At 39.8% G+C, this 26,537-nt stretch overlaps 1 protein-coding gene across 4 annotated transcripts in view; it reads right to left on the bottom strand.

The window, feature by feature from the left end:
• Window positions 1–827: 827 nt before the first annotated feature.
• ninaC (STKc_myosinIII_N_like and MYSc_Myo21 domain-containing protein ninaC) overlaps window positions 828–26,537 on the bottom strand; it is a 2,219,740-nt gene continuing 2,194,030 nt past the window's right edge. For 3 of the 4 annotated variants that reach the window (XM_067766366.1, XM_067766367.1, XM_067766369.1), the window contains 2 exons: window positions 1,325–1,646; window positions 828–1,233 (listed from right to left, as the gene is read on the bottom strand). In XM_067766366.1, coding sequence (XP_067622467.1) covers window positions 907–1,233; window positions 1,325–1,646 — 649 coding nt within the window. In that variant the 3' untranslated portion in view covers window positions 828–906. Of the gene's footprint in view, window positions 1,234–1,320; window positions 1,647–26,537 lie in introns of all 4 variants that reach the window. The other variant, XM_067766368.1, reaches the window with a different exon arrangement.

The following is a 26,537-nucleotide window of genomic DNA, read 5'->3' as shown; positions in this document are numbered from 1 at the left end:
CTGAGTTAGTGTTAGCTCCTAGTTTTCACCCCATATATGTAATACTCCTATATTGCTAATAGAAATGCTCGCAATGTGTTTTGAATTCGAAATCAAAACAAGACAGCCTATAAAATTTTTGTGATTGTAGCAGCATAAGTGTGACAAGAAAAAATTTAAATTTAGGTACATTCGATTATTGAATACAAAAACAAAAACGTTTAAACAGCAATATATAGCCTTTTGTAGCAATATAGGAGTATTACATAAATCTTAGGTTTTTTCGGTAAATTTTTTAAGATTTATAATAATATTATGCAAGGCTAATTGACCTATTGCGTTGTCAGTGCAAATAAAACAAGTTTATTCACTGTTACAGCCCGACGTTTCGCTGGTTATCCTAACATTTTCGAAGGCGGAATCTATTTTCAATAACAAACAAAAATTTTTTTCTTTATATTATTAAAAAATATTAAATAAAAGTTAATAACTAGTACATATATGTATGTATAGAGTTAAAGAGTCAACAAATGTTTTAAACACACAGGTCAAGCAGCCCTGCATAATATTATAAAAGTATTATGTAAATGTTTCACCCTGATGATTGAAAATCGTTTCAATATACTTACATCAATTATCCACCCTGTCGGAAAAGCAACAAAACGAAATGAGTCAGTAAAAGTGTAACGCTTTTGCGTTGCGAGCAGGTTACAATACCCCGTATAGGCGTTGCCTGCTTTTTAGAATAGAACAAAATACATATTTGCAACCCTTGCGCCGCGTACAAAAAGCCTAACACTTTTTCCTGAAAAGGAAACGCTATAAATTTCAATAAAGTATTAAGAACATTTTTGATTACAATTATTCTTCTTTCAGTTACCACGATGTTGAAGAACATTATTTTTATTCACAGAAAATATTATAAAATTAGATATTAACAGCATATCCAGATAACATTATTCCTGGTGCAATCTCTTCTTCAACATATGATCCAGTTTCTTCAAACGATTTGGTGCCAGTATTTTCAAAGCCTTTTGGTGCTCGGCCCATAAATTTGTTTTGATTAGTCGGCGTATTGTTTGAATTGTTAAAATCATCTAAACGACCTCCCGTCTGTCGCAGTTTTGGTGCTTGGAAGTTTTCGTTGTTATTATTTGACAAGTAGTTATTAGACTCGTATACAGTTTTATCGGAGCGTGAAAAATTAGTCTTCCGTAACATAGCTTTAAAGTTAAACGGAGGATCTTCAGAACTCTAGCGAGCACATATGTAGTTACATGAAAAAAAAGTTTAAATGTAAATACTTCACATTACATACTTATGAGATATGGTTTGGCCAACCTACATCCTCATCATTCGAACGGCGTAAAATGTCCTTCAACTCCCACACAGGATCAGGAGATCGAAACGAAGAAGTCTGTTGGTAGTTTTGATTCAAACGATTCGGTTGGTTTTGCTTATGCTGCAGCATTCCCAATGGACTTTTATCATTACGGTTCATTAAATTTGTCGATGTCATAGTAGGAGGTGGTGGGGCCGAATAACCTTTAAAAGAATTCCGCCGAGAGCCTGTGCGGTTTTCCCACATTTGTGCAGAAGTATTTCTGTTGTTTTTATTCTGTTGATTATAGTTGTTGTATGCGTTCATATTCATTTGTACCTGATTCCTGATTGGAAAAAAAAATTTTTGTTACACAATTTATAAATATCCAGCAAGGAAAGACAATTAATATAAGTTGGTTTCCACGTAATAAAGGATGGTTTCTTTGTATGGCTAAGATAGAAACATAATCAAAGGTTCTTTGTATGGCTAAGATAGAAACATAATCAAAGGTGGTTATTTCTGCATTACATGCCAACTAACTATTGTTTAACTACCTTCAGTCGTAAAATAAGTTAGGCCATTACTAAAGACGATGTTTGATAACACTTTGGTGGGGCGTTGAAGAGCATTTCAAATTTGACAGCTAAGATAAAATTTACTTTATATATATAAGTTATAAGCGATGAGAGAACTTGAGAAACAATTTAGATATCCTGACCTAAAATTGATTGGTACTGAAAATGGGCGAAACGAACGATAATCTTACTAAGTTACTTATTTAATTGGCGCTTATCCGTTTAAGCGGTTATGACCGTCCAACAAGGCGCTACTCGTTAACTGACGCCAATTGGTCACACCAATTGAATTTAAATTGTTTTCACCTTGTAATTCCAGTGGAGAGAGGGCCGCCCTCTTCCTCTGCTTCCAATAAAAATACTTTTTTAGCCGGAGCATTATCTTTCATTCGCATAACATGGCTTAGCCAGCGCAGCCGCTGCGCTTCAGCTCGACGGACCATGTCTGCGGACTGATTTCTGCGCAAAAGCTCGTGCTGCTCATCATAAAATCTTTCGAAGAACTGCACTTTTTCATTTTCCCTAGAAATTGGAGGAACGGAAGCTACATGGTTTTTGCCGATTTCGAAAATTGCTCCTGAGGGAGGAACCCGGCTAGAAATTTTGTTTCAAACTGAAAAAACTTTAGGGGATGGCCTAGAAGGTTTAATGTGGTCATATTAATCGTTCCTGAGATGATCGGGCTAGTACCTTTATGGTGCTTTGTTACCGGAACGTACCGGATCTGTTTCCGGAAAAGGACTATCAACATCGATAACACTCCCCAAAACCTTCGGGGAGTATCTATATCGTTAATATAACAAAAACAACAACAAAATTTGATCATGCATTGCATTTCGACAAAAATAAGGGTACCTGTTCGTTTAGAGCTTAAGTTTATGAGTGATGTATATTTACACGTTTATTCAAGTTGTTATATGAACACACTTGCTAAGTATCTGTGTAAAATACTAGTATATTAGTTGCTTGGCATCTAAATAATTAACAAAAATGTCAATTGTTTTCTTTTAGTAGGAGAGCTGGTAAGCATTTTTGAGCAGGTATTTGAGGCACAATGAAAATTATGTACAACGCTTTTTTAATGGTATCTAAGTATAGAAATGCAGAACTGGCTAAGGGGTGGCGGGCTGAGACTGCCCTTGAATTTAACAAAAAAATTAATTTTTGCATTCTAAAAATGTTTTTGAGGCACTTTGAAAATTAGATATGTTAAAATTTAATATTTGAAAAATATAAAAAGAAATGAGCCAGATTATTAGGCTGGGTCTAAAACTTTGCCAGGTCGTTGCAAAATAATTTTTTTTTAATTGAAAAAATTTTTTTGAGGCACTTTGAAAATTAGATATGTTAAAACTTAATATTTGAAAAATATAAAAAGAAATAAGCCAGATTATTAGGCTGGGTCTAAAACTTTGCCAGGTCATTGCGAAATATATTTTTTTTTAATTGAAAAAATATTCTTGAGGCACTTTGGAAATTAAATATGTTAAAATTTTATATCTGAAAAATATAAAAAGAAATAAGCCAGATTATTAGGTTGGGTCTAAAACTTTGCCAGGTCATTGCAAACTATTTTTTTATTTTTAAATTGGAAAAAATATTCTTGAGGCACTTTGAAAATTTAATATGTTAAAATTTAATAGCTGAAACATATAAAAAGAAATAAGCCAGATTATTAGGCTGGGTCTAAAACTTTGCCAGGTCATTGCAAAATATTTTTTTATTTTTAAATTGGAAAAAATATTCTTGACGCACTTTGAAAATTAAATATGTTAAAATTTAATATTTTAAAAATATAAAAAGAAATAAGCCAGAATATTAGGTTGGGTCTAAAACTTTCCCAGGTTACTGCAAAATATTTTTTTTTTTATTGAAAAAATGGCGGTCACCGTTGTGTGATTGTAGCGTGCTCCGCCTACCACACCGTATGCCCTGGGTTCGCATCCCGGACAAAGCAACATCAAAAATTTTAGAAATAAGGTTTTTAAATTAAAAGAAAATTTTTCTAAGTGAGGTCGCCCCTCGGCAGTGTTTGTCAAGCGCTCCGGGTGTATTTCTGCCATGAAAAGCTCTCAGTGAAAACTCATCTGCCTTGCAGATGCCGTTCGGAGTCGGCATAAAACATGTAGGTCCCGTCCGGCCAATTTGTAAGGAAAATCAATACGAGCACGACGCAAATTGGAAGAGAAACTCGGTCTTAGATCTCTTCGAAGGTTATCGCGCCTTACATTTATTTCTTTTTATATTTTTCAAATATTAAATTTTAACTTATTTAATTTTCAAAGTGCCTCAAGAATATTTTTTCCAATTTAAAAAGAAAAAAATGTTTTGCAATGACCTGGCAAAGTTTTAGACCCAACCTAATAATCTGGCTTATTTCTTTTTATATTTTTCAGCTATTAAATTTTAACATCTTTAATTTTCAAAGTGCCTCAAGAATATTTTTTCCAATTTAAAAATAAAAAAATATTTTGCAATGACCTGGCAAAGTTTTAGACACAACCTAATAATCTGGCTTATTTCTTTTTATATTTTTCAGATATAAAATTTTAACATATTTAATTTTCAAATTGCCTCAAGAATATTTTTTCCAATTTAAAAATAAAAAAAATATTTTGCAATGACCTGGCAAAGTTTTAGACCCAACATAATAATCTGGCTTATTTCTTTTTATATTTTTCAACTATTAAATTTTAACATATTTAGTTTTCAAAGTGCCTCAAGAATATTTTTTCCAATTTAAAAATAAAAAAATATTTTGCAATAACCTGGCAAAGTTTTAGACCCAACCTAATAATCTGGCTTATTTCTTTTTATATTTTTCAGATATAAAATTTTAACATATTTAATTTCCAAAGTGCCTCAAGAATATTTTTTCAATTAAAAAAAAATATATTTCGCAATGACCTGGCAAAGTTTTAGACCCAGCCTAATAATCTGGCTTATTTCTTTTTATATTTTTCAAATATTAAAGTTTAACATATCTAATTTTCAAAGTGCATCAAAAACATTTTTTTAATTAAAAAAAAAATATTTTGCAATGACCTGGTAAAGTTTTAGACCCAGCCTTATAATATGGCTTAATTCTTTTTATATTTTTCAAATATTAAATTTTAACATATCTAATTTTCAAAGTGCCTCAAAAACATTTTTAGAATGCAAAAATTAATTTTTTTGTTAAATTCAAGGGCAGTCTCAGCCCCACCACCCCTTACCCAGTTCTTCATTTCCATACTTAGATACCATTAAAAAAGCGTTGTACATAATTTTCATTGTGCCTCAAATACCTGCTCAAAAATGCTTACCAGCTCTTAGACTATTTTATTTGTCGAAACTTCAAAATAATACTTCTCAGTGTGAGTGGACATTTAGCTAAACCTTCTGAGATTGATGAAATATGGATTTTATAATACCTACTGGTTCTTGATGCTGATCGTCCATTTCATTAAATATTCACGAATTTTTTAATGGCAATCGATGATCGATCAGATCTTCACGATATATCAGATACTGGAAAAGACTCACGATAAGATAATCGAACTGCGGCTTTAAATCAGCTTTGGAACGACCTCCACTGAGTTGGTAAAGGTAGGTGGAGGAAGATTTGATATCCTGGGTGTTTCAAGGGAAATGGCAAAATATAAGCAATGGCCAAAATCAGTTTAGCGGTTAATAGACACTTAATGATGATGATGATAAGGTATGTCGAAGAAGGAACGCTAAAACCGATTAAGCGCCCCTGCGGAGAGTCTATCATGACCAAATAGATACTAAATTAGACCTATCCAACGCTTCTACCCTTCAGTCGAAAGCCAAAGTACTCATACTAGTTGGTGTTTGAATATTTAATTTAATTAATTGGGTTATTCATACTAGTTAGTATTTGAAAAGTTGGTTGACAAGAATTTTGTCTGTCGGACTCTGCGAAATGCGGGAAAAAATTTTTCCCGGATATTTGCAATGTATACTTCAGCTAACAAGGCTAGATTTCGTAAAAAGCAAATGGCAAATAAACATAACCCATTATTAAGGCCAAGCCTTCTAGAAACACCTTGGGCATAAGTGCTACCTGACGCATGTTTTCTACTTGTCGTTTTTGCTTTTTTCATTCCAGAATAAGGAGGAATAGAAAAAACTTGAAACCCAGATAACCATAGCGAGTCTTTATCATTCCGTTAGCCAGTAGCGAAGACGTTGGAAACCGTTCTGCTTCCTTCATTTAAACGAAAGCCACCACCACCGCGATAAACGCCATAAACACCCAGACAAATTGCGGATTGAACCACCCAAACCTCCATCATGTCAAAAGCTTTTAACACATTCAACCACCGCACAGTCAACCACGCACCGGGGTGGCGTATGGCGGTGTTCTATCGCCGCTTCTGTGAAATTTATACTCTCTCTTACCCACCCTTCCAAACTAAAAACTTATCTATCAGTCTTTCTGTTTTTCACCTCGCGCATTCTGAAACTATTAATTAACAAAAATGTCAATTGTTTTTCTTTTATTTGTCGAAACTTCAAAATAATACTTCTCGGTGTGAGTAGGCATTTAGCTAAACCTTCTGAGATTGATGAAATAAGGATTTTATAATACCTACTGGTTCTTGATGCTGATCGTCGATTTCATGAAATATTCACGATAATTCAGATACTGGAAAAGACTTACGATAAGATAATCGAACTGCGACTTTAAAACAGCTTTGGAATGACCTCCACTGAGTTGCTGTTTCGAAGGAAATGGCAAAATATAAGCAATAGCAAAATCCGTTTAGCGGTTAATAGACGCTTAATGATGATGATGATAAGGTATGTAAGCCGAACAAGGAGCGCTAAAACCGATTAACCCTCTGCGACTGACGTGAATTAAGATTCCCTTTTCCACTGACGTGGTAGTCCACCAGACACCATTACGATAGCTTATATTTTCTCGTCTAATTTTGCAAACGTATTGAAAGCATTTCTGTTTTAAGTTCCAAGGTGCACGTTTTTATTTATTGTAATTTTTTTTTTATAACTCAAAAAGTCAATTCATTTTAAACGGTATTTATTTACATGGCTCAAATTGACCCTGAGAAATTTATTTCTATAAAAAAACAACAACAATATATTCCATATTATATTTTTTTTTTTTTCAACAAAACCTTTTACATATTTTAGTTTACATTAAAGTTCATTTATCTTTCAAAAAGAGAAAAATTCAGCGGTTAAATAAAAAGATATTTCATGTCAAACATGCCGATATGCATTTTATAGTTAGGCTTTCCAAAGCTTATACGCGGCTTTTTAAAGTCCCGGATGACGTTCTCTTAGAACAGTGAGTGCGATCATTAATGCCCGAGTAAGCCATCAGAACAAAATAAACTAGAAATATTAGATATCGAAACAACTTCACTGACGCGGACGCTAAAAAATTATGACTTTAATACTGAGATGGTTGTCTCCCAGACACCTACCTTAAGGTGACGCCAAAATATTGTGACTTAAATACTGAGATGGTCGTCTCCCAGACACCTACCTTAAACCTGACGTGGTAGACTCGTAGACACTTCTCCGCTCAGAACAACGCATGTGACCCTTTCAAATGCTTTCAACGCACTAACCACTGATGACATTATATGAAACTTTTATTCTCTCTCAATTCGTTTCCAGGAATGGGTCTTGAAGTTCATTTGATTGTAAACAAAAGTTCATTCGTTTCCAAGAATGGGTCTTGAAGTACATTCGATTGTAAACAAAAGTTCATTCGTTTCCAAGAACATCAGATGGCTATAGAGTTGCCTAAACTACCCAAATAAAAAAACTCCAAGAAATCCGTTCGGTTTCATTATTTTCAAAAAAATCAGCAAGTAATGTGATAAAAACTTATTAAAATTTATAAAAAAGGCAAAGTTTTGTAGAAATATTTTGTGGTAGATAGGTGAAAAAATATGAAATAATATATTTCGATTGCGTTGCTTTGCTTTGTTGCGCTGGCACCGCCATAAGATAACAATGAACGGCTAGTCCCTTTTTCACTTTGATGCGACCAAAATGGTTATGTACATACATATGTATATCCACATACAATAAAAAACGCGAAAAATTTATAAGAAGTTACGAAATTAGATCACTTGGTGAAGTATCTGCGTTGTCGTCCGCAAAAGGGTGTTAATTATACATGTTGCGTTAACCTATACGTATACCTACAATTTATCTCAGCTGTCAAAAGTGGAATGTTGCAACGCCCCACAAAAACCTGGCTTTTATGCATCCATTTACATCAATGCGAAGACTAAGAAGCTGAATTTTTCTCCAATCGAAATCTGCTATCAAAACCCGTTTCGTGTGCAGCCCTTCGATGAAAGGTGTTGTCACTGATAAATTTTCCACGGGTGAAAAATAGTTATTTTTTCTTCGGATTTGTAATCCTGACAAAAATTCGAGTTTTTGATATCCCATTTGACAATCTTGAGTAAGTTTTCAGTGAAAATTATAAATTAAACCTTTACCATGTAAAATACCCCAAAGTTATTCTGAAATGCCCAAATTTGATTTTGAGCATGATGGTATCTATGGCCAATATTATAAAAAATGCACATTTTCACTTGCTCTCAGAGAGCGAGAAGTTTCATATCATGTCATCAGTGACATTAACTTACGCATGAGTATGCAATATGAAGGTAAAGAGAGAGCGTGAGGAGAACTGTGTAAAATAACGGCGCAACATCTATTTTTCTGTTTATTGGTTCTGTGAGACTACCACGTCAGTCGCAGAGGGTTAAGCGCCCCTGCGGTGAGTCTGTCATGACCAAATATATACTAAATTAGACCTATCCAACGCTTCTACCCTTCAGTCGAAAGCCAAAGTACTCATACTAGTTGGTGTTTGATTATCTAATTTAATAAAATTTTATTGGGTTATTCATACTAGTTAGTATTTGAAAAGTTGGTTTGACAAGAATTTTGTCTGTTGGACTCTGTGAAATGCGGGAAAAAAATTTTCCCGGAAATTTGCAATGCATACCTCAGTTAACAAGGCTAGATGTCGTACAAATGAACGGGCAAAAAACATAACTCATTAAAAAGGCCAAGCCTTCTAGATCAAGAAAACACGTTGGGCATAAGAGCTACCTGACGCATGTTTTCTACTTGTCGTTTTTGCTTTTTTCATTCCAGAATAATGAGGAATAGAAAAAACTTGAAACCCAGATAATCATAGCGAATCGTTATGATTCCGTTAGCTAGTAGCGAAGACATTGGAAACCGTTCTGCTTCCTTCATTTAAACGAAAGTCACCACCACCGCGATAAACGCCATAAACACCCAGACAAATTGCGGACTGAACCACTCAGACCTCCATCATGTCAAAAGCTTTTAACACATTCAACCACCGCACAGTCAACCACGCACCGGGGTGGCGTAGGGCGGTGTTCTATCGCCGCTTCTGTGAAATTTATACTATCTCTTAACCACCCTTCCAAATTAAAAACTTATCTATCAGTCTTTCTGTTTTTCACCTCGCGAATTCTGAAACTATCTCCGACCATATCCACGGCCACTCGTTTGAAAACGTGGAACTAACATTCACGTCTATGGCGTTACGCTATCGACTGTCTCAGTCACCCACAGAATTTGAATCTAACTGAAGTACACAGCCGCAAACTCTAACTCGCTGCAGGCAGCACAACTTACAAAGCCTTCTAATTAGAGGTTTACGCCGATCCCTTTATCGGCGGCGGCGGAGTGGACGACGCGCCGGCGTACGCCGGGGTTCCTACTTTAAAAGGCTGGATTTTTCTATTTAAAAAAAAATAATATTAAGGAAAGGTTTTGTTTGTATGAATTTAAGGAAATCAACGTTTTGGCCATTCGGAAAGATCTGGGGTTTTTGACTCAAAATCTCGCAGATCGTTCAAAAACTTTCAGGAGTAGTTCCTTGCGGAGGGATTGTCCCTCGTTCACTTACTCTAGAGAGGCTTCGAACCTAACCCCGGTCTTTGGAGTTGGTACTGCTGCGTATGCTGAAAAGAAATAGAGATGCATAAAATGGTCACACTTTTGTCTGTATATCTCGTGCAAAACGTAGTTTCACCTGGGGTTAACTCCTAATTGTCGAGAACAAAATTTCTTTAAATTTACACTAGCACAACACTTTGTCCGCATTATCTGGAAGTCTCCCATCTATAGTACTCTACGGTAGGACATAGATGTAACTATTCTAGATTGCATAGTCCAGAAGACAATTATAAACATTGTAAAATAGATTTAAGTTAGGCTTAGGAAACCCGTAATAAATAAATAAATAAATAAATAAATCATTTGTGGCTCCTTGGCGGTTACGCACAAAGGCGACTTACGGTTGCTATTAATGGTTTATTAGTACTCATGACTCTTGTGGCACAGGGCGGCTCCAGGTATTCGGCGGTTCTTAAGAGATACAATTCCCGATGTGCGCAGAGTAGCAATCCCGACCACCAGTCGCTACCACGCCTCCTGACCCTCACACTATATGCATGCACAGAAGCTATAGGACTGCGACTTCGACCACCACCCTAAGCCAAGGTGTTGGGGTACCCGTGCCGATGGCTGAATGGCCAGCGGGTGGATATTGAGTAGCTGATCTCGAATGGTCCCCTCCGATGCCCGGGCGAGGTCGGAGGTATAAGTGCCTACTCTACGCATGCCGTCTCTGTGACCAACCCTTTCCGTGTATACACGTGGGACCAAAACATGAACTTTTTCACAAACAAAAACAAACCAAAAAAAAAAAAGAAACCAAAGATAGAGACGACAACATGATGAAGACTCCAACGACAACGACGTCACAGACTGAAACAAGGACGGACTCTAGGACGGGGGTAGGGGACGGGAAAACCGACGGACCTAGACTTGGAGAGGGGAACTCTTCGGATGTGGGGTTCCTAACTTCAGGTCAAAAGACTGACGCAACACGTGGCGGGAAAAGTACTTTAGGCAACGGTACTCCGCCACGCAATCAAGAATTTTCGACCGCTGCTAGGAAGTAGAGGGAAACAGCAAATAAGGCACGGTCCAAGGCATTACTTGGGAGAAAGCGGTATCAGCTGGCTCTGTCTGTCCTGGATAATATAGAGCGGGACAGAGCAAATGGTACCGTCCATACCAAGGATGAGGAGGACCGTTTTACCTTCCAAGCGGTGGTGGACGAGTACAGGGAGTACTTGGAAAACGAGAGCAGGACCACCGCATTTAAAAGGAACTTGTCTCTGGAAGAAGGCTCAAGCACCTCAAAGAGGAACTGGTCTCTGAAAGAGGCCCCTAGTACCTCCAAGAGGAGCAAAATTTCTGGTGGTAGTGCCCCTATATCAGCCGGAGCGCTGGGAGGTGCCAAAACTTTCTCAGAAATGGTTCGGAGTGACCTAGAAGTTGCGTTGTGCATGCGACCACCAAGAGCGCCAAGCCCGTCAGAGGCAAGACTGTCTCAGATGGTCATTCACTTTGTCATGGCCAACCCGGAGGGTAATCTCCCCTCCTTCGACTCGGCGGAGGTTGTTCGCGGTTACCGGGTGTTTAAATGCGAGGACCAGCAGTCCAAGGACTTCTTGCAGAAGGTGTGCTGGCCCTAGGGGAGGTCTGGGAGGGCTCAAGGATTAAGCTTATCCCGGCCGCCGATATTCCAAAAACCCCCGAGCTCGGGTATGGATCCCGAGATTGAAAATAGACAGCGGGACGCTGTTGAAGCGATGTGCCCATGTATGAATGGCTGGTCATCAAAGCAGGGGAATTGCGGCGGAACATCCTCTCTTTTGTGCTCCTCATATCAGACGACAGCATTACTCCGCTTGAAAATGCGGACGTCACCCTCCGTTTTGGCGTGCGGCGCGCCAAGGTGAAAATCCTCGGGGTGAATCACTTTTCCATTATATTATTAATACTGACCTAGTAGTACGCAATCGGGGAAACACACCAACTTTGTATTTCCACCCACGGAAGGGTCGGAGGAGGTGTTGGATGTCACGCTACTAAGCGGTAACAGCAATATTCGGGTAGACAGCTGGAGGGTATCGGATAGTCAGTCGTCTTCTGACCACAGGATGATACTATTCAATATCTGCCTTAATGTTCAAATTCCTATTCCCTTTCGTAATCCAAAGATGACCAATTGGCGAAGGTTCGTCAAAGTGGTAGGAAATAAGCTAGGTAGGCATTCGGCACAGGAAATTGCATCAGTGGGGGACCTTGCTACTAACAGTAGCAAGCTGGAGAAGGTCTTAGGGTCTGCCTTCCGGATAGCTTGTTTAACTAGTTTTAGTAGAAAGGTATACCCCCACTGGTAGAATACCAACCTTTTTAAGCTCAGGAAATAGACTCGCAAATTATTCAACCTGAGCCGGTTAAATGGAAACTGGGAACCTAAAGATAGCCTCAGATGCTACAAAAAAGCTATACAGAAAGCAAAGACGGAATGCTGGAAAGAATTTTGCTCTTCTATCGAGTTCATCAAAGAATCTTCGGGAATTGGTAAAATTCTCTCGAAGGAAAAATCCTGCCCATCCTTCTTGAGGAAAGAAGATGGATCATGGACAGGGAGCTCCGCAGAAACAGTGGAGCTGCTGGTAAAAACTCACTTTCCAGGCTGTAGTTCCAGCCAAATGGAACCGAGGGAGTATACAGGGGTAATACTCTCCCTCCTGTTAATAAATGAACTTATAACGGAAAAAAAGATTGAATGGGCTATCAACAGTTTTTCGTCATACAAATCCCCAGGGTCGGATGGTATTTTCCCAGCAATGCTACAAAAAACTCGCTCTCTGTTAATACCCTGGATGGAACGCATCTTTAAAGCCTGCATTCGACTTAATCATGTGCCCCTGAATTGCAGTTGGACCAGGGTGGTCTTCATTCAAAAGGTCAATAAGAGGGGAAATGAAAAGTGTAAGGATTTCAGACCCATCAGTCTTTCGTCATTTTAGAACTTGACGTCCACATTCGCGGTAGGTTGGATACCTCGGGGCCGCTCAACAGAGACCGCTTTACATGAAGTGGTCCACAAGGTAGAGTCGTCCTACGAAAACAAACAATTTACCCGGCTGCATTCTGGGACATAGAGGAAGCTTTCAATAATGTCCGGTTGGAAGCAATAGAAGGCGCCCTTCATGTACTCGGTATAGGGGACCCTATCGTAAACTGTATAGGGACGGCTCTGCGGTTCAGAATGATAAGCGCTAAACTGGGGGCTAGTGAGGTCACGGTACATCCGTGGAAAGGGACCCCTCAGGGCGGGGTCTTATCACCACTGCTCTGGCTTTGCGTTTATAGACAACATACTTCGTCAACTCAACCGGGATGGGGTGAAAGTGGTGGCCTACGCGGATGACGTAGTAATACTGGTATCTGGTCTGTGTCCCAATATGATTAGTGGGATCATGCAGGGATTACCGAGGAAGTTGAGGAGTTGGGCGGAGACCGCCGGACTAAGCGTTAACCCCTCAAAGACAGAACTAGTGCTCTTTACCACTAGGACGAAAATCCCATGTTTTAATCTTCCAACTCTTGATGGCCAATAGTTGAGTCTTTCTGATAGGGCCAAATACCTAGGAGTCTTTTTAACACCTAAGCTGAACTGGAGGCTTAACACAGAGCACAGAGTTAAACAAGCCTACGGGGCTATGTATGCCTGCAAAGTAATGCTAGGTAAAAAGTGGGGTCTGAGACCAGACCTCATGGTATGGATATATAAGGCAGTTATTCGACAAATTCTAACATACGGGGCACTCGTATGGTGTAAGGGGGTATAAGTGAAATACATAACTAACATACTAGAGAAAGTTCAGCGATCTGCCTGCGGAGCGATCACGGAGACAATAAGGTCGTGCCCCTCGGAAGCTTTAAACGTGAAATTCAATATTCCACCTGGAAGATCTCTTTATCAAAGAACGGCATCTCAAGGGGCCCTAAGGCTTCGGGAGTTGGGCCTTTGGAGGGAGCGTACATACGGGCACGGCCGTATCCTGCTCAATATTAACGACTCCCGCGTCTTGCCAAAAACGGATTACATATTTCCAAGGACAGTCTTCGACACAAACTACAAAATTCTCTTCCCCAGAAGGAAAGATTGGAAAGACGGGGGATCACTCAGAGATTTGACATCTCGGTTTTCACGGATGGATCTAAAATGGCTTGCGGAGTGGGCGCGGGAGTATTTGCTGTTCCGCCCACGTCCTTATGTATCCGGCTTCCCGATTCGGCAAGCGTGTTTCAAGCTGAGATTTTCGCTATCCAAGAGGCGTGTACAGCGTTAATGGATAACAATGATAATGGTAACAGGGTAGCCATTTTCTCCGATAACCAGGCGGCTCTTGGGGCCCTCGGTTCAGAGACGATATCATCAAACCTGGTTGGGCAGTGTAGGGCGAGCGCCATGGCGAGCCGGCAGATCGTTAACCCTGATATGGGTGCCGGGGCATCGAAACATACAGGGTAACGAGATGGCGGATGAGATGGCATGGCGTGGAGCGGCTCTTGATGTTTCAGGGGCGAAGGAGGTCCTTGCACCCCTCGGACACATCAAGGGTCGCATCTTCCATCACTGGTTGAGTGAGGCCAACAATAGGTGGAATCGGTTGCGGTCCTGTAGAGTTTCCAAGAGCATGTGACCATTATATAACGAAAAATGATCTATAGCTGTTCTTACGACGAACAGAAGGGATATATCCAGAGTAGTTGCGGCGCTCACGGAGCATTGGACAATTGGGGTACATGCGCCACGGATGGGACTGGAACACAATACCTCCTGTCGCAGCTGTAAGCGTCCGGAGGCGGAGGAAACGGTTGAGCATCTGCTGTGCGAATGCCCAGCACACTGTCGAAGCAGAATAAAGTTTCTTGGAAAGCCCTTTTTCGCAAGCCTCCCAGAACTCAAGGATGTTGGGCCGGGAGAGCTTCTCAAACTTATAAACTCCACGGGATGGATATGGGGGACGGATTTCCCTGAGGCGCTTAAAAATATTTATTAGTCTTCTTACAACACATTTTCATTGGTTAACTCATGAGTTGTGGTATCAAAACGACGCATGAGCGCTAATTGGAGTCAATTGGGACTCGCCACTAGAACCTACTAAACGATTTTGCATCTCTGAATTAGCTTATTCTTTCAGCCAAACGCAATATAAAATTAAAAAAAAAATCGGCACCTTTTTTGGGTAATTTGCTTTTTTTAACAACTTCAGGACAATTTGCAAAATGTTTGCTTTGGGTCATTTTATTTGAACTTATTGTTTATTATTAATTTTTTGAAAAAAAAATATGCAAAGTGAGCATATAAATGTATTGTATATCTTTTCTTTTAGTGTTTTGTTTTAATAACTTGGTGAATTGGGTGATGCAATGTCCGTGTTAAGCTGACATCGAAAGCGTCTGTTTTTTTAAATAACTTTTGAACATTCGGTGGCGGCGTGCGAAAAACGACAAAAATCGGTGGCGTATATCTCTACTTCTTATGACCCCGTAACATCACCTACATAGTGGGGCAAAAGAGCTCAACTTAAAGGAGCATTATGAAATGCCAAATAGACAGTTTTCGCGGATTTGTCGCAAAGCGGGGAATTCCAGCAAACAACTGCTTAATATAACTCCACCTCCCTTAGGGATAAGGAAATATCTTCTAAGCACATCATTTCGTTTCGTTTATTAACGTTAAGAACGTAAAATTAACGTTAATTTGACGTTCTTAATGTTAATAAACGAAACGAAATGACTTTGTTTCGTTTATTAACGTTGATTATCGTAACGAAATGATATCGGTTCGTTGGTTAAGCATGCCTGCATTAAACTAACTAGTATGTAACTTGGTATGACGTTGGCGTATACAATAACTAATATGCCATCTGATATAATGCTGGCGCAGAGGCTGACTAGTGTGTTAATGGGTATGACCCTGATGTATATACTGACGAGTATTCGATCTGGAACGATTTTGGTGTACATAATGAGTAGTTTGTCAACACATATGATGCTGATCCAGAGCCTGGCTATTGATATTTTGTAGGACATTGCCGTGTTAAAAATACCAGTTGCTAATATGGAAAAAAGACAGAACTCAATCTAGTTGAAATTTTTGGTAACCAGTATTCTTCTAGAATACAACTAGTTGGTTTAACTGCAGGGACATTGTGAGTACTATGTATGTACATACTGTGAGTACATACTGTTAAGTAAATCTTTGGCCCTTACATTTGTTGACAACAGTTCTCTTATTTGTTAAACGGTTTTATTTAGCTTGACTTGACAGGCTGGCTGACACCAATTTTGTAATTGAAATTTAAGTAACTTCTCGATAAGCTACAAGCTTGAAACTTGGAATATAGTTCAGAACCCGATGACAATGCAATAATAAGAAAAAAACTCCGATAACTGGCGCATGGATCGAAATATTTCAAAAAATCGTATTTATGGTCCGATTTGGTTCATATTTGGAACACATAATACATACAAGATAGAAAGAGACCTATGAAAAAAATCGCCGCTAGGTGGCGCAAGGATCAATATATTCAAAAAAATCGTATTTGTCGTCCGATTTGGCTCATATTTGGAACACATAATACATACAAGAATAGAAACCGGCCTGTGAAAAAATCGCCGCTAGGTAGCGCAATGATCGAGATATTCAAAAAAATCGTATTTGTGGTCCGATTTGGTCCATTTTATAACATATAATACATACATGAATAGAAAGCGACCTATGACGTCCGATTTGGCTCATATTTGGAACAAATATTACATACAGTCCGGTAGAAGTGACGTCAAAATATCTTGGAGTTTGAGGAGGGACAAGCATACGTGGCGCAGAGTCGAGTATAGTCTTTGGAAGGATTATGTATTGAGGACTTTTGATAATGAGTCACTAAATGAACTAAATAGAATGCGAAATAATAGGCAATTAAGTAAAAACTAAAAACTTGAAAATAAAATAATTAAAAAAAATTCTTTAAGTTAAATTATTTTATTATACTTGCATGAAGTAATAATAATACTAATAGCTAGAAAATAATTGGGTAGGTCCTAGGTACTAGTCATCACACTCCTCATCAATCTAGGGCTTTGATCAGACAATTAAATAAAAGCGTTGGGCGCTTGAAATTTCTAAAAATTTAAGGCGTAGCATAACCTTATTAAGGTTTAGTTGGTCTTATATATGACTATCAATATTGCTATATACTGCAAAGCTTTCTTAAATTCAAGAATTGTGTATCGGTCAGAGCATGCAAGTGAAGTGAGAGCATCTTTACTGAGATAGGTGACGGCTCGGGTAAAATTTTTTGTTGCTTGTGTCTACAACCCAAATAGGTCCAATAACCTGGGAGTCCTATTTGAGAAATTGGAGGATTTTTCTATTCATTATGAGCAAGTGATTATATGCGGGGATTTTAATATAGATATTCTTAATAATAACTCCCGTAGCAAGTCTCTTATATATAACTTTATGACGTGTGATTTAAATATTATAAATACATTAGCAACCCGTTTTGCTACTAACAGTAAGCCTAGCTTGCTGCGTTAGCAATGTCAATTACGTAAATTATTTTGACCAACTCTACAAGGAAGGTATATCTGATCATGAAACCCTGTCCGGCTTTGAAATAACGTATAGGTTTACATCATCTTGAAATTAATAAAAAAAATTGAGATCTTTAAATTAATAAAAAACAAGTAAGGAAGGTTAAGTTCGGATGTAACCGAACATTAAATACTCAGTTGAGAGCTATGGTGACAACATAAGGGAAATAACCATGTAGGAAAATTAACCGAGGGAAACCCTGGAATGTGTTTGTATGACTTGCGTATCAAATGAAAGGCATTAAAGAGTATTTTATGAGGGAGTGGGCCATAGTTCTATAGGTGGACGCCATTTAGGGATATAGCCATAAAGGTGGATCAAGGTTGACTCTAGAATGCGTTTGTACGATATGGGTATCAAATGAAAGGTGTTAATGAGTATTTTAAAAGGGAGTAATCCTTAGTTCCATAGGTGGACGCCGTTTCAAGATATCGCCATAAAGGTGGACCAGGGGTGACCCTAGAATTTGTTTGTACAATATGGGCATCAAACGAATGGTGTTAATGAGTCTTTTAAAAGGGAGTGGGCCTTAGTTCTATAGGTGGATGCCGTTTCGAAATATCGCCAGGGGTGACTCTAGAATATGTTTGTACGATATGGGTATCAAATTTTAAGGTATTAATGAGGGTTTTAAAAGGGAGTGGTGGTTGTTGTATAGGTGGCGTCTTTTCGAGATATCGCCATAAAGGTGGATCAGGGGTGACTCTAGAATGAGTTTGTACGATATGGGTATCAAATGAAAGGTGTTAATGAGTATTTGAAAAGGGAGTAATCCTTAGTTCCATAGGTGGACACCGTTTCGAGATATCGCCATAAAGGTGGACCAGGGGTGACCCTAGAATTTGTTTGTACAATATGGGTATCAAAAGAAAGGTGTTAATGAGTATTTTAAAAGGGACTAATCCTTAGTTCCATAGGTGGACGCCGTTTCGAGATATCGCCATAAAGGTGGGCCAGGGGTGACTCTAGAATTCGTTTGTGCAATATGGGTATCAAACGATAGGAGTTAATGAGTATTTTAAAAGGGAGTGTGCCTTATTTCTATAGGTGGACGCCTTTTCGAGGTATCGCAATAAAGGTGGACCAGGGGTGACTCTAGACTTTGTTTGTGCGATATGGGTATCAAATGAAAGGTGTTAATGAGTATTTTTAAAAGGGAGTGGGCCTTCGTTCTATAGATGTTCGCCTTTTCGAGATATCGCCATAAAGGTGGACCAGGGGTGACTTTAGAATATGTTTGTACGATATGGGTACCAATTGAAAGGTGTTAATAAGTATTTTAAAAGGGCGTGGGGCTTAGTTATATAGGTGGACGCCTTTTCGAGATATCGCCATAAAGGTGGACCAGGGTGACTCTAGAATGAGTTTGTACGATATGGGTATCAAATTAAGGGCATTAATGAGAGTTTTAAACGGGAGTGGTGGTAGTTGTATATGTGAAGGCGTTTTCCAGATATCGACCAAAATGTGGACCAGGGTGACCCAGAACATTATCTGTTGGATACCGCTAATTTATTATATATGTAATACCTGCCAAGACTTTAAGGGTTTTTTATTTCGCCCTGCAGAACTTTTTCATTTTCTTCTACTTAATATGGTAGGTGTCACAACCATTTTATAAAGTTTTTTCTGAAGTTATATTTCGCGTCAATAAAACAATCCAATTACCTTACCATGTTTCATCCCTTTTTTCGTATTTGGTATAGAATTATGGCATTTTTTTCATTTTTCGTAATTTTCGATATCGAAAAAGTGGGCGTGGTCATAGTCGGATATCGTTCATTTTTCATACCAAGATAAAGTGAGTTAAAGTAAACACGTGAACTAAGTTCATTAAAGATATGTAGATTTTTGCTCAAGTTATCGTGTTAACGGCCATGCGGAAGGACAGACGGACGACTGTGTATAAAAACTGGGCATGGCATCAACCGATTCCACCCATTTTCACAGAAAATAGTTAACGTCATAAAATCTATGCCCCTACCAAATTTCAAAAGGATTGGTTAATTTTTGTTCGACTTATGGCGTTAAAAGTATCCTAGACAAATTAAATGAAAAAGGGCGGAGCCACGCCCATTTTGAAAATTTCTTTTATTTTTGTATTTTGTTGCACCACATCATTACTGGAGTTGAATGTTGACATAATTTACTTATATACTGTAAAGATATTAAATTTTTTGTTAAAATTTTACTTTAAAAAAATTTTTTTTTAAAAGTGGGCGTGGTCCTTCTCCGATTTTGCTAATTTTTATTAAGCGTACATATAGTAATAGGAGTAACGTTCCTGCCAAATTTCATCATGATATCTTCAACGACTGCCAAATTACAGCTTGCAAATTTTTAAATTACCATCTTTTAAAAGTGGGCGGTGCCACGCCCATTGTCCAAAATTTTACTAATTTTCTATTCTGCGTCATAAGTTCAACTCATCTACCAAGTTTCGTCGCTTTATCTGTCTTTTGTAATGAATTATCGCACTTTTTCGGTTTTTCGAAATTTTCGATATCGAAAAAGTGGGCGTGGTTATAGCCCGATATCGTTCATTTTAAATAGCGATGTGAGATGAGTGCTCAGGAACCTACATACCAAATTTCATCAAGATACCTCAGAATTTACTCATGTTATCGTGTTAACGGACAGACGGACGGACGGACGGACATGGCTCAATCAAATTTTTTTTTCGATCCTGATTATTTTCATATATGGAAGTCTATATCTATCTCGATTCCTTTATATATGTACAACCAACCGTTATCCAATCAAACTTAATATACTCTGTGAGCTCTGCTCAACTGAGTATAAAAACGGGAGAGCTTACGGGGTGTGGAAGCGATGTCAGAATGATTACCACTGGGTAGCCTACCGTCTCTTACGGAACCAAACCAACCTATGCATCCGAAATGCTAAGGTAGCTTACTTCAGCACTAAATTTGATGCCAAAATTCCTTCCAAAATTCTATGGAAAAACTTCGCTCTTTCGGAATATTTAAAAATGATCATCTTCAATGCAACCCTATGTTTTGAAAGCACATTTCTTGTGTGATCATACAAACCATAGTACACCTAATAATAATGTCAATAAAGATAACGAAGATGTGATCGCGGCAAAGAGTAGGCTGAAAACCAATATTTTTGATTTCACAGTAGTAACAGAGGGTGATGCGGTGGCAAAGTTTGGATGTTTGGATGTTTGTCCAGACGTTTGACTTGTTACTCAATCACGCAAGAACGGCTGGACGGATTTGGATGAAATTTGGCACACATATAGCCAATAGTCTAGAAGGATCTACTAGCTATATATTTTTCAAAAGGGGGGAGGCCCCGCCCCCTACGAATTATTATATTTTTTAGTCTTTGCGACTGAATCACGCCAGAACGGCTACACGGATTTTGACGAAATTTGGGAACATGGAAAGAGGGGTGGGGGTTCCACGAACCCTTCGAGCAATTACTTTTTAATAATTTTTACACATTATAACTTTACGTATACTGACCTTCACCAATTTCACAGACTCAATGGGTCAAATAAGTCGAGGGCTTACAAAGTGACACCCTCCGCCCCCCCCCTTTCTACCCCTCTGGTGTAAAATCTATAAATTGTCATAACCCAATATAAATTTTCTCCTAAATCAATAGTTTTTGGTCTCTGGCATATACAGATCGAGATCTAAACGAGCAGCGGTACTTCTCCTCCCGCCATCCACCATCCATCAATTGTTTTTATTAGCACGCTTTTATTAGCTTTACCTGTATGTTTCTTTGTAACTCTTCATTTGCTCCAACGCGCCTGCTGCCTTATTAAAATTAGCTTCGCCTTATTTGTAATCCGGTTGGGGTGATATCGAGACCCTTCCGGGAGCATTTTTGGAAGTTTTTCGGGATCCGTCCGGGATCCCGCCGGGGTCATTTCGGGATTTTTTCGGTATTATTTCGGGATAATTTTGGGACCCTTCCGGGATCATTTCTGTATAGTTTTCGGGATCCGTCCGGGATCCCGTCGGGGTTATTTTGGGATATTTTCGGGACTATTCCGGGATCATTTCGGAACTTTTTCGCGAACATTTAGGGACCTTTCCAGCAACATTTCTGGATGGGTTTCGGGATCCGTTCGGCATTCAGTCGGGGTATTTTCGGGATCATTTGCGTACCTTTGAGAGATAAATTCTTGATGGTTTCCGGGATCATTACGGGACTTTTTCGGGGTCATTTTGGGTCCCTTCCGCCATCATTTCTGGATGGTTTTCGGGATCCGTCCGGGAACCCGTCGGGGTCATTTCGCGACTTTTTCGGGATCATTTGGGGTCCCTTCCGGCATCATTTCTGGATAGTTTTCGGGATCCTTTCGGGGTCCCGTCAGGGTCATTTCGGGATCATTTAACGATGGATTTCGGGATTCGTCCGGGAACTCGTCAGGGTAATTTCTGGACTTTTCCGAGACTATTGCGGGATCATTTTGGGACCTTCCCAAGATCATTTCTGGATGGATTTCGAGATCTGTCCGGGATGCCGTCAGGGTCATTTTGGGACTATTAGGTGATCATTTGAGGACCTTTCCGGCATCACTTCTTGATGGTTTTCGGTATCCATTCAGGATCCCGTCGGAATCATTGCGGGACTTTTTCGGGATCATTTGGGGTCCCTCCCAAGATAATTTCTGGATGGATTTCGGGATCTGTCCGGGATCCCGTCAGGGTCATTTAGGGATGCTTTCGAGATCCCGTCAGGGTTATTTCGGGACTTCTTCGGGACTATATCGGGATCATTTCTCGATGGTTTACGGGATCCGTCCAGGATCCCTTAAGGGTCATTTCGGGACTATTAGGTGATCATTTGAGGACCTTTCCGGCATCACTTCTGGATGATTTTGGTATCCGTTCGGTATCCCGTAGGAATCATTGCGGGACTTTTTCGGAATCATTTGGGATCCCTTCCGGCATCATTTCTGGATGGTTTTCGGGATTTGTCCGGGACCCCTTCGGGATTATTTCGGGACCTTTTCGGGGCTAATACGGGATCATTTGGGGATCCTCTAGGGGTCGTTTCGTGACTTTTTCTGTATTATTTCGGGATCATTTGGGGACCATTCCGGCAAAATTTCTTGATGGTTTGCCGGACCCATCAGGGTCATTTCGGGACCATTTTGGGATCATTTGGAGACCCTTCCGAGATCATTTCTGGATCCGTCCTGGATGCCGTAGGAGCCATTTCGGGGTTTTTGTTACTTTTCCGGGATAGTTTTTGGACCCTTCCGGGATCATTTCTGGATCTGTGCGGGATCCCATCTGGATCATTTCCGGACTATATCGGGATAATTTTGGGATCCTTCCGGAATCATTTCTATATGGTTTTCGCGATCCGTCGTGGATCCCCTCCGAGCCATTTCGGAACTTTTTCTGGAGTATGTCGGGATAATTTAGGGACCCTTCCTGGATATTTTCTGGATGGTTTTCGGGATCCGCTCGGGAGCCCATCAGGGTCATTTCGGAACCTTTTCGGGATCATTTTGGAACACCTTCAGGGATCATTTCTGTGTGGTTCTCTGGTTACGTCTAGAATCGTGTCGTTGTCATTTCGGGTTTTTTTGGGACTATTCCGGGAACTTTTGGAGACCCTTCCGGGGCATTTCTGGATGGTTTTCGGGATCCGTCCGCGATAGCGTGGGGTCATTTCGTAGCTTTTTCTGGATAATTTCGGGATCATTTGGGATCCTATCAGGTTATCATCTCATTTAGTTCTTTTTTTTACTCAATTAGAAAAATAAAATGCATTAGACAGAAAACAAAATTTTAAACAGATAACTTGATAAGCAGGCTAACGCGAATAGCCCATGTATTTAAATTTCTCCTTGCGGACGGGGCCGCGGGTAGAGGCTAGTATATTATAAATGGGAAAGTTAGGATGTTTGGATGTTTAGATGTTTGGATGTTTACGTGTCCAGACGTTTGTCTTTGTGACTCAATCACGCAAGAATGGCTGGATGGATTTGGATGAAATTTGGCACACATGTAGCCAATAGTCTAGAAGGATCTACTAGCTATATGTTTTTGCAAATGGGGGAGGTCCCCGCCCCCTATGAACAGCTATAATTTAATTATTATATTTTTTCGTCTTTGTGACTGAATCACGCCAGAACGGCTACACGTATTTTGATGAAATTTGGGACACAGATAGACAATAGTTTACTGGCGAAATTTTTTTCGAAAATGTAAAGGGGTGGTCCCACGAACCTTTGGACAATTACTTTTTAATAATTTTATGCATTATAACTTGACGCTTACTGACCTTCAGCAATATTACAAACTCAATAAGTCAAATAAGTCGAGGGCTTACAAAGTGAGCAGTGACACCCAATGTCTCCTCACCTCGCCTTTCCCCTCTCCCCCTATGGTGCAAAATCTATAAATTGTTATAACTTAATATAAATTTTCTCTTAAATCAATAATTTTTGGTATTTGGCTCATACAGATCGAGATCTCAACAATTGTAACGACGAGTGGTGCTCTCCTTCTCCTCCTGCCATGACCTCTCCTTAAATTGTTTTTATAAGCAAGCTTTTATTGGCTTTACCTGTATGTTCGTTTGTAACTCTTCATTCGCTTCAAGGCGCCTGCTGCCTTATTAACATGGTTTTATAATTAGCTTCACCTTATGTGTAATCCCGTCAGGGTCATATCGAGACCCTTCCAGGATCATTTCTGGATAGTTTTCGGGATCCGTCCGGGATCCCGTCGGGGTTATTTTGGGACTTTTTCGGGACTATTCCGGGATCATTTCGGAATCATTTGGGGACACTTCTGACATCATTTCTGGATGGGGTTTAGGGATCCGTCAGGATCCCGTCGGGGTCAGTTCGGGATTTTTCGGGACTATCTATTTCGGGATCATTTGGGGATCCTTCCGGTATCATTTCTGGATGGTTTTCGGGATCCCGTTTGGATAATTTCGGGACTTTTTCCGGATAATTATGTGACCCTTCCGTCATCATTTCCGGATGATTTTGGCGATCCGTCGTGTTCATTTCGGAATTATTACGGGATCATTTCGGGATCCTTCCGGTATCATTGCTGGATGACATTCGGGATCCCGTCAGGATCATTTCCAGACGTTTTCGGGTTCATTTGGGAATCATTTCTGGATGGTTTTCGGGATCCGTCCGGCATACCGTCGGGGTAATTTCGGTACTTTTTCGGAACTATTTCAGGATCATTTCGGGACTATTCCGGGATCATTTCGGAATCATTTGGGGACCCTTCTGACATCATTTCGGGAATTTTTCGGGACTATTTCGTGATCATTTTGGGACCCTTACGGGATCATTTCTCGAAACTATATCGGGATCATTTGGGGACCCTTCCGGGATCCTTCCTGGATGGTTTACGGAATCCCGTCGGGTCATTTCGTAGCTTTTTCTGTGAGCCTGCCGACATCAGTTCAGGATGGTTTTCGGGATTAATCTGGGATTCCGTCAGGGTCATTTCGGGACTTTTTCGGTACTACATCGGGATCATTTGGGGACCCTTCCGGGATCATTTAAGTACTCTTGGAAACCGGTAGTTCAGCACACATGCCTTCTTAATTTATGAGCTTTTATGGCCATGGATTTGCTGCAAATTACTCGTAATTAAAATTTTGTATGTTTTATCGTACTATTTTAGATTTTTTTAAATAAATCGCGTAACGAAATGTTATAACTATAATTACTCCATTTTTTTATATTTTAACCAGCTAAATACCCGAAAAAATAACACTGTTTTCACCAAAAAAATTCTCCTTGGTTTTAGCTAATTTTAGTTACATTCCCTTGTTCTGTGAATAGTAATTCCTTCACCCCTGTCATATCAATTAATTTAACTTAAAAACTAAATTTATTTTTTTTTTAATTCGAAAAAAAAAAACTTTATTGCACTATTCACGCAAGCGTGCCTTTCAGGTTATCAGCTCATTCAGTTATTTTTTTGCTCTATTATAAAAATAAAATACATTTACAAAAATTATTTTTAAATAGATAACATGATAAGCAGTAGAGATATACGCCGCCGATAAACATAGCCGCCGCCGCGTTACTTTCTGTTATATTCTACTTATTTTCTACTCGTTTATGACTGTTTAGGCCATTTATTTTTCATGTCGAAAATTGGTCGGATATGGTCGAAAGTGGTATCAAAGAATGCTCATCACTGCCAGTTATAAGAAACTAATTGCGAAATTTCCCTCACTAGGGTAGGCACCTTGTCGTTGGTGTGAGGGCTTAGCCGAACTCCATAGCGCCCGACTATGAGGCGGAGCTGTTTAGGTCTGACATCTACGCCGTTTCGCCTCATAGGTGGGCGGCGGGATGTCGGTGACCAAGAACTGCCAACCCCCTAATCCAGGGAGTTATGCGGACCGTGCCTATTGCACGATTTGCAGCCAGGGGATAAATTCGGCTGTATTCGAACGGAGCCTTCCCGATACCGGGCCACCCCGGGAAGTATTTATTGCCTTACCACAGTAAGGGGCGTTGCTGTGGCGGACGGTCCTTTCCCCGTATATAATACTGGATCGCTGAGCCCGCCTTGCCGGGCAGGTGGTCGTACGACCAAGATGAACGACTCATTACCTGATTGTAATAAGGACGATGTAAAGAGGAGGACTGAGTCGCAAGCCAAGGACGACGAATACGCATTAAGCGATTCGTCGGACTTGGGGAGCGAGAGTAGTGCTGATTCATTGAACTCCGTGTTGGAGAAGCACACAAATGAAAACGGAGTAGAAGAGTGGAGAAGGGTATGAAGCAGAGGAAGCAAAAGAGCTCTCTCGCAGTACCGTGCAGCACTAAGAATTGTACAACGCTTGGGAGCAGTCGTCGACCCAACAGAAGTGGAGATCGAGGGCTTGTACTGGGCCCATGAGGCGGTAGAAGTAGGTCGAAGGCAGTTCAAAAGGTTTGCTGAGAGAAACCCTCGGTTCTGCAACCGGTATGAGGAGGAAGAAGCGTCGAATGGCAGAATGAAGAGGCAACGTTCGGCGGAAGGCGACAAGCCTGTTTTCAAGAGGTAGAAAGGACCCAGCCCTAGAGCCGCGAGGCAGGGCAGTCGCATAG

The sequence above is a fragment of the Eurosta solidaginis genome, chromosome 2 (genome assembly GCF_040869045.1).
Source record: "Eurosta solidaginis isolate ZX-2024a chromosome 2, ASM4086904v1, whole genome shotgun sequence".
In the NCBI taxonomy this organism is placed as follows: domain Eukaryota; kingdom Metazoa; phylum Arthropoda; class Insecta; order Diptera; family Tephritidae; genus Eurosta; species Eurosta solidaginis.
Note: the sequence above shows the minus strand (reverse complement) of the source record. Positions and strands in the feature narration are given on the sequence as shown.